This window comes from Ovis aries, chromosome 12 (genome assembly GCF_016772045.2).
Source record: "Ovis aries strain OAR_USU_Benz2616 breed Rambouillet chromosome 12, ARS-UI_Ramb_v3.0, whole genome shotgun sequence".
Taxonomy (NCBI): domain Eukaryota; kingdom Metazoa; phylum Chordata; class Mammalia; order Artiodactyla; family Bovidae; genus Ovis; species Ovis aries.
The window spans coordinates 18552307-18565518 of NC_056065.1; the positions used below are offsets into that span (position 1 = coordinate 18552307).

Consider the following 13212-nt stretch of genomic DNA (forward strand, 5'->3'; position numbering starts at 1 on the left):
TGTCAGGTCAGACAGTTAGCAACAGTTGAATGTAGTTTATTTTCTCGTGGTATAATATTTAGAGCATTCAAGAGCATGTTAAGTAAAATGAATGCATACCCAGTGTCTACATAAATGTAAATTTATTCATAATCAAGAGCAGAATATTTTCTATGGCATTTATCAAGGCAAATACCCTTATATAGGTATTGCTATAAAATGAAGAGTGTGTTTAAAACAAATAGGGACAATCTCATGTTTATATTCAGTTATTTTCAGATATGCTATTAAACTTAAAAAAGATTATATTTCATCAAAAAACAAAGGAAACTACTGAGTATAAATTCCACAGTAATATCAAGGTCTTTTAAAAGATCTTTGTGTAAAAGTACTATTTTGCATTAAAAAAATGCTATTGCCTGTCTAAACTATGTTGATTCTAGGGTTTTATTAAGTGACTGTTATTTTGAGATAGAAATGTAATGTAAACCAGAATATAATAACAATCAAGAATATTTGAGGGTCATTTAAATCTTTATTTAAAAATATAAGACCTACATTTTCATACCATGCATTGCTTTCTTAATGAATACAAGCCCCATCAGGAAATAGCCTTAGTAATCCAAGCATTTTCTGAAAAGCCCTCAACAATTATGACATTCTATAAATAATAAAAACAAGAAATAATTTCTGATAATCCCAAATTAGATTTGGAAAAATCTCCTGTTTCAGATGGTTATTCTATCATTTTGCATAATAAAAAATAAATACGTAGGTATTAGGTCAGCAATATTTTCACTTTGTATGTGAAGTGAGTTTTCAGTGTAAATAGCAATACAAGAGAATTTTGTTTGCTTTTTTTTTAAGTGAGAGATGGAGAGAAGATAGGACAAAAGGGAAGCAGCAAGGAGAGGGACGAGGACAGACAAAGCGATAAAAATAAAGTGAACTTACTGCCAGTTTGATGAGATATTTATTACCAGGTAAAAGGTACTGCAGAGTGTGATCCTGAAAAAGTTCTGTGTTGTTATAGATGACATCCCAAACGGTAAAATCATGTGTGTGATTTGAAATATATAATATATAGCGCTCCAGAATTCCATTTACTTTTCTTGGTTGTTTCCACCTGAGAATGAAAAACTGTAGCATCATAATCATCATATATTCAAGTCAAATCTGAAATGTGCAGGATTTTTTAAAGACACATATGAGCTTGGATTTATGCCATCATAAAGAAACACACTGAGAGCTCAAAAGTAATTCACTTAAAAAACACCAAGTAGGTACTAGATGTCTATTCTGAATGGTACCGAAATAAGACATAGTGCCTGTTTCTAGTTATTTATCATTTTAATTAGCTAGTAATACAAAAATGTAAGAGTCAGTGCCTGATTTTGAACTCGGGCCATGGAACAACAGTTGGGAGAAGTAGAATGTCTGAGAACTTCTGAGAAATGAGAGGGAGAGCTAATTGTATAATTTTCATGTCACAGTTGTCTTGAAAGGTGCAGCAGTCTAACACAGAGTTTCAGTATGTAACTACTGAAGAAAAGTTGAGATTGGAAAGGCTGAAGTCAGTAGTCAATTAAGATTCCTGGAAGGAAGTAACACACTACCTGGATACATAAGATCATATCCTTGATGGACTGGAGTTGGTAGGCAGAAGGGAAAGTCGAGAGTATTCCAGATGAGGGCTACAAAGTGTCAGGGGGAATGTGTAGGACAAATTGTGGAATAGACAGAAATTGGTAAATTGAGAAATACTTAGAGTAGAGGTAAATTTTTTAAGGTAAATAAAGTGGGCTCAGCTTGGGACACACTGAAAGCCAACAGGGGTTTACACTGGGAACAACAGGATATGAAATCCCAGTGTCCGTCAGCTTGAATGAACATCATAGTGTCTTCAATTCAAACTCTTTAACTGGTGAGAACACCCAGATGAAGAATGATTAATGTAAACAAGTACTAGCTGGTGGGAACAGAGGTCTTTTAAGCTTCAGTTAAGTACTGCAATATACCTTGTACCTCACATATTAAGAAATGGATAATAATCAGTATTATCAAAAATAATCTGAACATGCCAGTATATGAAAGCATCTCTCTGACTCCAACTTCAGGGGAGCAAGACAGTCCTATTTTATAATCAAAAAGAAAAAAAATTATGCTAATTCCAAATTATTGCAAATAATGCTTCACATTAAAAAAAAGCCCAGGGCAGTCATGTAAGTGGTCAGTTTTTTCCTTTTTGAAGTTTGCACAGAATCTACGTACATGTGTGCCTCAGCTTGATTGCATAAAGACAAAATGGAAATTAAGTTGGCAAGTGATAATCAAAGATTCCCAGAACCACTGAACTAATCACTTCTGTGCATTTAATCACAATAAAATTAATTTTATGTCACAAACCCTTCCCTTGATTGAACTCACTGGGATTCTTGCATGAACCAGCGTGTAATAGGGACGATGTTTCTACTTACTGAATGTATACAGTTCTAGAATCCAGGACAGTCAGAATTGGGGGATCCACGTGTTCTGGTGGCAGCTGTGCGGTGGACAGTATGACCAAGGAACTGTTTGTACATCCCACATGTGTACAAGCACTGAGCAGAAACTGGTGGGGCGTAAATGCCGCTAAATCTGTAGGGGGAACAAGAATTTATTTACTATCATACTTTTTATTCAGGAGATTTCACTTATCCTCTACTTTCTTATATCTTAGAACTGTAACAGTAAAGCTTAAAATAAACATCAATAGCCACACAAATCAACAGCAATAAAATATAGGCTGTTTTATCCTTTAAATATACTATGGTTATTTTTAAATAGACAAGTGTCAGTCAGACTAGGTTTAAGTTTTTCTTTTAACAATTTGACTGTTTTCTTGGTTGTCTGTGACCAGGTAAATCATTTTCTGAGTTTAGAGTTAGTTCAAGTGCTCTGTTAAAAAATAAATGAGACATTTAAATTATTTTTAAAGTATATTTGAAGACAACAGGCCTGGTTTTTGAAATGCAAATACATAGCTTATAACAGTGACTTTGCTCTTGTAATTCCTTTTGTTGAATTTTTTCTTCTTCTATCCACTCGACCAACTGCGTGTTATTTGACCTTCAAATTGTCCAGGATCAGTGCAAATGCCAAATTCTTTTTTAACATTTCCCCAGCATACTCTGCTCTGACCCTTGGCAGAAGATGGAGCTATCATCCTCTCCTTTGTCTCTCAGAGTTTTGCACACACTTTTGGCATAACACAACACTGTGCCGTAATGATTTATTTCCATGACTCTCTGATCCATTAGACTGAACACTATAAAGGAAGCAATGGGGCTATATTCATTTTACATCCTCAATATCTAGTACATTGCCTGTACCCTGTAGGTCTGAATATATGTTTGAATAAATGAAAAAAGAATTAACTAATGACATGATCTAGATATAGTAGAGCTAGGTATAAAAGCTGAAAAAGATAACTGAGCTAGTACTCGATCCAGTAACACTCTCCCGGAACTTCTTTAGTACTTCATACCTATCTGGCTCTCTGAAAGTGAAAGCTGCTGAGTCATGTCCAACCCTTTGCGACCACGTGAACTGTACAGTCCATGGAGTTCTCCAGGCCAGAATACTGGAGTTGGTGGCCACTCACTTTTCCAGGGGATCTTCCCAACCCAGGGATCAAACCCAGGTCTCCCTCATTGCAGGTGGATTCTTTACACACTGAACCACAAGGGAAGCCCAAGAATACTGGAGTGGACAGCCTGTCCCTTCTCCAGCAGATCTTCCTGACCCAGGAATAGAACCAGGGTCTCCTGCATTGCAGGTGGATTCTTTACCAGCTGAGCTACCAGGAAAGCCCATCTGTCTCTCTAAAAGAAACTATATTCACTTGCATTAAAAGAAGCTAATCTGTAATTTACTAATTCAATTCTGAAATATCCCAAACACTTTATTTAGAAAGGTATTCAATAATCATTTTGTTGACTGAATCTAAGCAAAGTTCAGTCAACTCTACCAAGATTTAAACACGTCACATTTTCATACTGCTAGAAATAATCATTATTTTCAGGAATACTTTTGAAATAAGGTAGTTACAATGTAAGCAACACATTTTCTTTAAAGATCATTAACCTTGAACCATTACAATTTCATGTATAAAAGATGAATGAAATGCAACCTAATTCAGGGAAATAGATTTTGCATTGCACTGACAGCAAAAGTAAACCGGAAAGAGAACACTTCTGATTTTCATGCAAAGTATAATCAATTGGTTAAACATGTAGGTCATCAGAATAAAGGCAAAAAAAATTTTTTACACTAAAAATAGCTACTCTAGAACAAAAGGTGATTACCAAGAAGAGACTTATAATGCTTTTGATTAAACTTGTTTGCTTCACAACTGTTTCTTACAGGTCCTTGATGGTACCAAGTTGGGGTTGGAGGCAACACAGACAATGGGGCAGGATGGGGTGGGTGGGGTCAGAAGATAAGTTACAAGAATACTTTGAAGTTGGTGTTAAAACAGCATGGCCTTGCCAGAGACTTCTGAGAAATGGCAGGAACAGCTATACTACGCGTGCACAAGTCAGACAGAAGTAAGGCACTTTCATTTGGAAAAACATTCTATGAAACTTAGAAAGTTAAAAGTCATAATAATAATGGCCTCGGAGGCTATACAGAGAGCAACTATTATTTACTGTGGGAAAAATTCATGCAAAAAAACATGTCCTACTAGCAGGTCCAACCCAAATATTGGGTTGGTCAAAAAGTTCATTTAGGTTTTACATACTGTCTTAAGGAAAACCCTGAATGAATATTTTGGCCAACCCAATGCAATGTGTAATATGCTAACATATTATACCTCCCATTTCCCTGTTTTTGTCATCTTTTCCTTCTGATTCTCAAGAGCTTGGTGACTGCAGCCTTTCATCCCTCCCATCTGTCTGAATTCCCTGCATTTCTGAGAAAAGGAAGGTGGGGATTTGACTTAAAAGCCAGTTGCAGGAGCAAAACCAAGGAGGAAACAGAACCTCCAGGAAAGAGGGAATCCCTGTTGGGTAAGTACTACTAGAGAAAAGCTGTATATTTGAACATGAGAATACAACTGTTTTCTCTGAAAACATATCCCAGCAGGAAACTGTTTTCCATGGGGCTGATTCCAAATGACTTTGGAATATTTTACATGACAATGTCTCCTAGCCATACCAAAGTGTCTTGGTCAGCTGCAAACCAGACTGGATGCTACGATGATCTTTTGCCAGTGAACTCTTTGTGGGCAATTCTTGCTTTCTTACATTCTAGCTTGTTGAGGCAGGGATTTGGTTACCTACTTTGCAATTGGTTAAGAAGTCGTAGCATTCAATGGCAACCCAAGACATATATGTATGTGCTGGCTGGCACAGACTTGCATAGCCAAGTAGTCCTTAGTTATCCTGAGCTGGTAGGGTCAGAAGGCATCATCATAGTATCACCTTATCAAGTGTCTTCTTATCACAGAATGCCCCATTCTTCTTTACACTACAGTCTCCATGCTTTGAGGGTGACCTTGATCACAGAACTCCTAAACTCACCCAGAATAAACTGCCTCAAATGGGAGTATCTTTCTGTATTAGTTCCAGGATTACTCTCTGTGCCTGGATTCTACTCTGACAAAATATGCTCCTCCATAGGTTGGGAAGCATCCACATATATGATGGTCAGGACTGAGGGGGACCAGGATGAGGAGGTGAACAAATAGGGTCACATTGCTAGAGAAAGCCAGTATGGCTTGTGACCCAGGCCTGAAGTAGAAGATGCCAACTCTTATCAAGTCCTCCACTCATTGCTGGGATTTACTTCCAGACTATTTAAGGTAATAAGAAATTGATGGATGAGAAAGTTGTTGCATTTTAGGAGTTCAGCATGGCTTTAAATTGAATGTTGACTAGGGTTTAAGGCTAGTATGTACATATGTACATAAAGTATGAAAAGTGCCCAAAGTGTCACAGAAAACAGAACAGAGCAAGAAGCAAGAGTGCACAGTAATTTTAAAGGCAAGAGTCAGGGATGTGAGCTAAGTTTGCTGTCATATTCATTTTAATATATATGTGAGTGAAGTCATAAGGCTGTACACCTTAAACTCAATTATTACATGTCAATTATATGTCAAGAATACTGAAGGGAAAAGAAAAAAAGCATGAGTCAGTGGAGGCCACAGCAGCAAAATGACATTTTGAGCAAATGCCTGGAAAGAATGAGAGTAACAGTTGTGGGGATTCTAAGCCAAGGACTATTTCAGGAGAGGGAACAAGCTAAGCAAAGACTTGGAAGGAGGATCATGACTACCATGAACTTGGCAAGAAGGCCAGCGAGGCTGGAGCAGAGCAAATGAAGCAGAAAGAAGTAAGAGATGACATCAGAAAATTAATAAGGGGGAGACCGTATGACTGTTGTATGTCTCTACATGGATTTGGAGTTTTAATCTGAGAGAATCTAGTTAGAAAGCTAGGAGAGGGTTTTTAACAGAGTCGTTGCATGGTCAGATATGGATTTCATGAACATCACTCTTCAATTTTAGACAGCTTTATTATGTGTCTTGGAGAAGATCATCTTGGGTTGAATACCTGGAGTGACTTATTATCTTCATGAATTTCAATGTCCAAATCTCTCCCCAGATTTGGGAAGTTCTCAGCTATAGTTTCTTTTAATAAGTTTTTTGCTCTTTTCTTTTTCTCTTCCACTTCTGGGATTCTGTGATATCTAAACTGGTTCTTTTAATGGCATCTCATAATTCATGTAAATTTTCTTCACTCTCTTTCATTCATTTTGCTTCTCTGACTAGATGCTTTCAAATGACCTGTCTTCTAGTTCACAAATTCTTCTGCTTGGTTGAGTCTGTTCTTGTATTTCTTTACTGAATTTTTTGATTGTCCTTATGTTCTTTGACTCGAGGATGTCTATTTTTTCTTTTAAACAATTTCTATGTCTTTGTTGAGCTTCCCATTTTGTTTATGCATTGTTTTTCTAACTTCAGTTAGTTGGCTATCTTCATTTTCTCATAGTACAGTGTGTTTTCTTAATAGGATAAGCCTGAACTCTTGGACAGACAGTTCATAGATACTGGTTTTCCTTGGTGGTATCGTATTTCTTTGCTGATCATGATCTTTATGAATCATAGTGTCTGTATATTCAAGGAAGTAGTTGACTACCTTGACTACTTGGACTGGTTTTACCCACTGGGTAAGTCTTGAAACCAGTTTTACAGGTATAGGCCTGTCATTTGAGCCTATGGTAATGGCCCTTGGACCTGTATCTTTGTGCACTGACAAGGATCCTGAGTACAGGGGGCATAAGCAGTCCAGGTGCATGGACTACTGGGTGGGCCCCGCCTCTGCATGTTTAGTGTTCGGTCCAGTACTTGGATGTTCCAGGAACCTTGTATTGTGAGAGTTGACCTGGAACCTGAGGACGTGAGGGCTGGCTTAGTATTAGAACAAGCCTGGACTTGTAACTATAGGAGTCAGCCTGTGACCTGCAGCCTCAGGAGCTGAACTGTAGGCTGTGTCTGTGGGAGCCGGCCATGCACATGGCTAGGCCAAGGACCTGGGTATGTGTGTATGAGCTAGAATTAAAGCTAGGGTTGCAGAGGCTGGGCCTGGCACACAGGAGCTACTTTGGACCACTGAAGCTGGCCAACAAAGGAGGCAAGAATACACCATGGAGAAAAGAGTCTCTCCAATAAGTGGTGGTAGAAAAACTGGACAGCTACATGTAAGAGAAGAAATTAGAACATTCTCTAACATAATACTGAGCTCTGAAGAACTGATGCTTTTGAGCTGTGGTGTTGAGGAAGACTCTTGACAGTCCTTTGGATAGCAAGGAGATCCAACCAGTCAAACCTAAAGGAAATCAATCCTGAATATTCACTGGAAGGACTGATGCTGAAGCTGAAACTCCAATACTTTGGTCACCTGATGCAAAGAACTGACTCACTGGAAAAGACCTTGACGCTGGGAAAGATTGAAGGCAGGAGGATAAAGGGGTGTGTGTGTATTACTCAGCCATAAAAAAGAATGAAATAATACCATTTGCAGCCACAGGGATGGATCTAGACATTATCATACTAAGTGATGTAAGCTACAGAGAAAGACAAATGTCATATAATACTGCTCATACATGGAATCTAAGAAAAAACTATAAATAAACTTATTTACAAAACAGAAATAAACTTGCAGATCTAGAAAAACTTACGGTTACCAAAGGGGAAAGGTGGGAGGGATAAAGTAGGAGTTTGGGATTAACACAGACATACGACTATATCTAAAATAGCCAACAAGTAGTACTGTATAGCACAGGGATCTATACTCAATATTTTGTAATATATTATAAGGGAAAAGAATCTGAAAAAATATATAATACATGTACATACATATATATGTTAACTGGATCACTGTGCTGTACACATGAAACTTACATAGCATTATAAATCAACTATAATTCAATTAAAAATTCATGTTTGAGACATGGCAAGTTGGAAATGTTGACTAGACAACCAAGAGGAGATGTCAATTAGGCAATCTGAATAAACTTTGGAATTTCAAGACATCCTGGCTTGAGATATACTTTGGAAAATCATCATCATATAGATGACATTTAAAATGGATGAGAATGCAAAAATAGAGTGAGTGTGGGTAGAAAAGAGAAAAAGTTTAAGGACCCAAAAACTAAGATGTCAATCTTAAGCTGTCTGGAATAGAAGCAGAAAACCAACCATAGAGAAAGAGAAAGAACAATCAGTAAGCTATGAAGATTTGATGCCCTAGAAGTCAAATGAAGCAAATGCTTCAAAGATGATAAGTCTAATAAGAAGAGGACTAAAAGTTGAATTAGTAATATGGCAGTCATTCATATCTGTACAATAAAAGTTTAAGTTAAGTTATGAGTGTCTAAGCCTGACTCAAATGGATTCATGAACGGATAAGAGAAGAGGAATTAGAGATAGTGAATATAAGCAACTTTTTCCATATGTTTTGCTGTGAGGGAAAATAGAGAGGTGAAACACTAGATGGAAGGTAAGTAGAGGTCAAAGAATTTTTTTTTTAATAATCAAATAAGATAAGATGACGTATTCTGATAGAAATGCCCCAACAGGGAGGGCAGAATTGTTAATGGGGCTGGAGCTTTGACCTTGAATGTGTGAAAGATTGCACCCAAGAACGAAAGTGGAGGATTTGTACTCAGAAGGAGCAGGAACAGATAATCTGTGGTTATGGAGGGCAAGGATACTATGTGGGTACAAATGCTAGGGGGAGTGGGTGGGGTTTATCTTATAACTGCTTCAGTTTTCTTAGTGAAGAAGGAAGCAAGATCATCAGCCCACAGTGATCTTTTGATTCCCCAGGCCACCCTGCAGAGACCACCTGTTTCTCATAGAATGACATACACAAGTGGTCGATGATTTGATTGATTGACTACTTGTCAAATATATATAATCACTATTTGATTTGACAAGGGCCTACCTCTCATGCCTTCCATACACTGGCCATTTCTGCCCCTCCAAATCCCTCCAACACTATAATCTCACACCTCCAGGCCTTTGTAGGTGCCGTCTCTTCTGATGAACACCTGTTTTCTCCTTCTTTGTGCTTGGCTGACTTTATCTCATCCATCAGGCTCATATTCCTCTGAGTGGTCCTTCTTGATAATCTAACAGCGTGGCCACCACCATCCATCCCCAGGTACCCTCAGTCATATCACCTTGCTTAGTTACTTATCATAGTTACCAAAACATGACAGAAACCACCTTGTTATTGGTCTCAGAGGGATATAAACTCTTTGAGTACAGAAAGATGCTTTCTATTGTGTTCTCCAAGATGTCTTCAGGATTGGTGAGATCTAACTAGTAGTTTTATTTGTTGAAAAAATGAATTAGGCAAGGCCAGAGAAAATTCTATGGCCTACTTTTCACAGAAATAGAGTCATACCTGAATGAAAGTCTCTAAGAATTTACTGAATACAATTTGTCGGACCAATGTAATTGTGAGATGAAGGCAATTCATTGTTAAGAGACAAGAAAAAGGCAGACTTGTATTCTTTGACTGTTAAAGCTTAATTCTCAAACATGAATATTTCATTAAAAATCTACAGTATTAAGGAAGATGTGGTACATATCTAAGATGGAATGTTACTCAGTCATGAAAAGGAAAAAAAATAATGCCATGTGCAGCAACATAGATGGGCCTAGAGATTATCATACTAAATGAAGTAAGTCAGACAAAGACAAATATCATATGGTATTGCTAATATTGGAGAAGGCAATGGCACCCCACTCCAGTACTCTTGCCTGGAAAATCACAGGGATGGAGGAGCCTGGTAGGCTGCAGTCCATGGGGTTGCTAAGAGTCGGACACGACTGAGCGACTTCACTTTCACTTTTCACTTTCCTGCATTGGAGAAGGAAATGGCAGCCCACTCCAGTGTTCTTGCCTGGAGAATCCCAGGGACGGGGGAGCCTGGTAGGCTGCTGTCTCTGGGGTCGCACAGAGTCAGACACAACTGAAGTGACTTAGCATTGCTTATATATGGAATACAATAAAAATGATATGAATTAACTTGTTTACAAAACAGAAACAGATTCAGTGACTTAGAAAACAAAGTTCTGGTTACCAGGGGGATGGGGGTGGGGGTGGTTAGCTTGGAATTGACATGTACATACTGCTGTATATAAAAATAGATAGCCAACAAGGTCCTACTCTATATCACAGGGAATTCTGCTCAATACTCTGTAATGAGCTAAGTGGGAAAAGAAATTGAAAAAGAATAGACACATGTATCAGTTCAGTTCAGTTCAATCACTCAGTCCTGTCTGACTCTTTGCCACCCCATGAATTGCAGCACGCCAGGCCTTCCTGTCCATCATTAACTCCCGGAGTTCACCCAAACTCATGTGCATCGAGTCAGTGATGCCATCCAGCCATCTCATCCTCTGTCGTTCCCTTTTCCTCCTACACCCAGCATCCCAGCATCAGGGTCTTTTCCAATGAATCAACTCTTCGCATGAGGTGGCCAAAGTACTGGAGCTTCAGCGTCAGCATCAGTCCTTCCAATAAACACCCAGGACTGGTCTGCTTTAGGATGGACTGATTGGATCTCCTTGCAGTCCAAGGGACTCTCAAGAGTCTTTTCCAACACCACAGTTCAAAAGCATCAATTCTTTGGTGCTCAGCTTTCTTCACAGTCCGACTCTCACATCCATACATGACCACTGGAAAAACCATAGCCTTGACTAGACGGACCTTTGTTGGCAAAGTAATATCTCTGCTTTTCAATATGCTATCTAGGTTGGTCATAACTTTCCTTCCAAGGAGTAGGTACAACTGAATCACTTTGCTATACACCTGAAACTAACATTGTTAATCAACTATACTCCAGTATGCAACATAAAGTTTAAAAGCTACAATATATTATGGAATATTAAAAAAAAATTATTAACAGCAGTTTCCTCAAAGTGAGGGCATACAGATGAGTTAAATTTGGGGCTATATATATTTTCAAATTCTATAATATTTAAGTATATATTATACGGAGAAAAGAGCCATAGTTTACCAATATCAATTCATTATTTAAGAAAATTTATGCCGAAGACCTAGTTGACACATGCCCTATTACACTTCCTATGTCATCATACTTCCCCTTTCCTCAATGACTTCAGCATTGGCTCAATTTTCTTTTCAATCGTAATCCCTTTTTTGGCAGCTTCAACATCCTCAGTAATGACTCATCTCTGAATCTGGCTTCATTCTAACTTCCTCAAATGTAATGCCCTTCACTTCTGCTTCATTTATTCAACATGCAGGATAGTTATACCCACTACTTAATCATCTTTGGAACCATTTCCAAGGTTCTCAATCTAAAATCTGCCCTCTCTGGTAAATTCCCACCTCGTCCACTTGTCATATCTAAACAAACACTCATTTGCCATCACACAATGTTCAGCCTCTTATTTCCAGAGATTTGCACATTTGCATTTTCCTTGCTATGATCTTTGCTCACCCATTTCAAAGCCATACTCCCGGGTCCCTAGAGTTTTCAACCTCCCCAGTCCTCTTCTGTATCTGCTTTCCCAATTCCTAGCTCTGGCTAAACCTCATCTTCTTTCTCTAACACTTGTAAACATACTGAAAGAATCTACCGCAATTCTAGGTTTTCCAGTTTGAACTCGATCTCTATCACTCCTCAGCAATAACAATCCTGTTACCTTGTTTCTCCCTTCATGGCATTGGCCTTTTCTCCTCCTTTTATGGTTTGGACAATTCTCCGGAGAAACCAAGTGGGGTCTAAAATTGGAGTCCTCAGGATAGTTCCCTCCTCTGAACCCATCATTTTTCCTACCTGTGCCACAGGAGCAAAGATCAATATGGCTGTCATCCTAATCTATTTCTTTTATCTTCTGCTCCTCCCTACCCTTGACCCTTTTGACGAAGGTGGAAGAGGAGAGTGAAAAAGCTAGCTTGAAACTCAACATGAAAAAAAACTAAGATCGTGGCACCCAGTCCCATCACTTCATGGCAAATAGAAGGGGAAAAAGTGGAAACAGTGACAGAGTTTATTTTCTTGAGCTCCAAAATCACTGTGGACAGTGACCACAGTGATAAAATAAGACACTTGCTCCTTGGAATAAAAGCTATGACAAACATAGACATTGTTTTAAAAAGCAGAGACATCACTTTGCTAACAAAGGTCCATATAGTCAAAGCTATGGTTTTTCCAGTTGTCATGTACAGAGATATGAGAACTGGACCATAAAGAAAGCTGAGTACCAAAGAATCGATGCTTTCCAATTGTGGTGCTGGAGAAGACTCTTGAGAGGCCCTTGGACTGCAAGGAGATCCAATCAGTCCATCCTAAAGGAACATTCACTGGATGGACTGATGCTGAAGCTCCGATACTTTGGTCACTTGATAAGGAGAGCTGACTCACTGGAAAAGACCCTGATGCTGGGAAAGACTGAAGGCAAAAGGAGAAGGGGGAAGCAGAGGATGAGGTGGTTAGAAAGAATCACTGACTCAATGGACATGAATGTGAGCAAACTCCAGGAGATAGTGAAGGACAGAGGAGCCTGGCATGCTGCAGTCCATGGGTTCACAAAAAGTCAGACATGACTTAGCAAATGACCAACAACAACATAAAAATACAGATATTCACAGAAATAGAGATATATGTGGATATCTTATTGACTGAGATTTATAAAGGCTCCATGCT

At 38.6% G+C, this 13212-nt stretch overlaps 1 protein-coding gene across 1 annotated transcript in view; it reads right to left on the reverse strand.

Annotated features, from left to right (window-relative positions):
* Positions 1-13212, reverse strand: part of USH2A (usherin) — a 983289-nt gene that overhangs the window by 436731 nt on the left and 533346 nt on the right. The window contains exons 34-35 of the mRNA XM_060396021.1: positions 2457-2616; positions 934-1105 (exon numbers count right to left, since the gene is read on the reverse strand). Coding sequence (XP_060252004.1) covers positions 934-1105; positions 2457-2616 — 332 coding nt within the window. The remainder of the gene's footprint in view (positions 1-933; positions 1106-2456; positions 2617-13212) is intronic.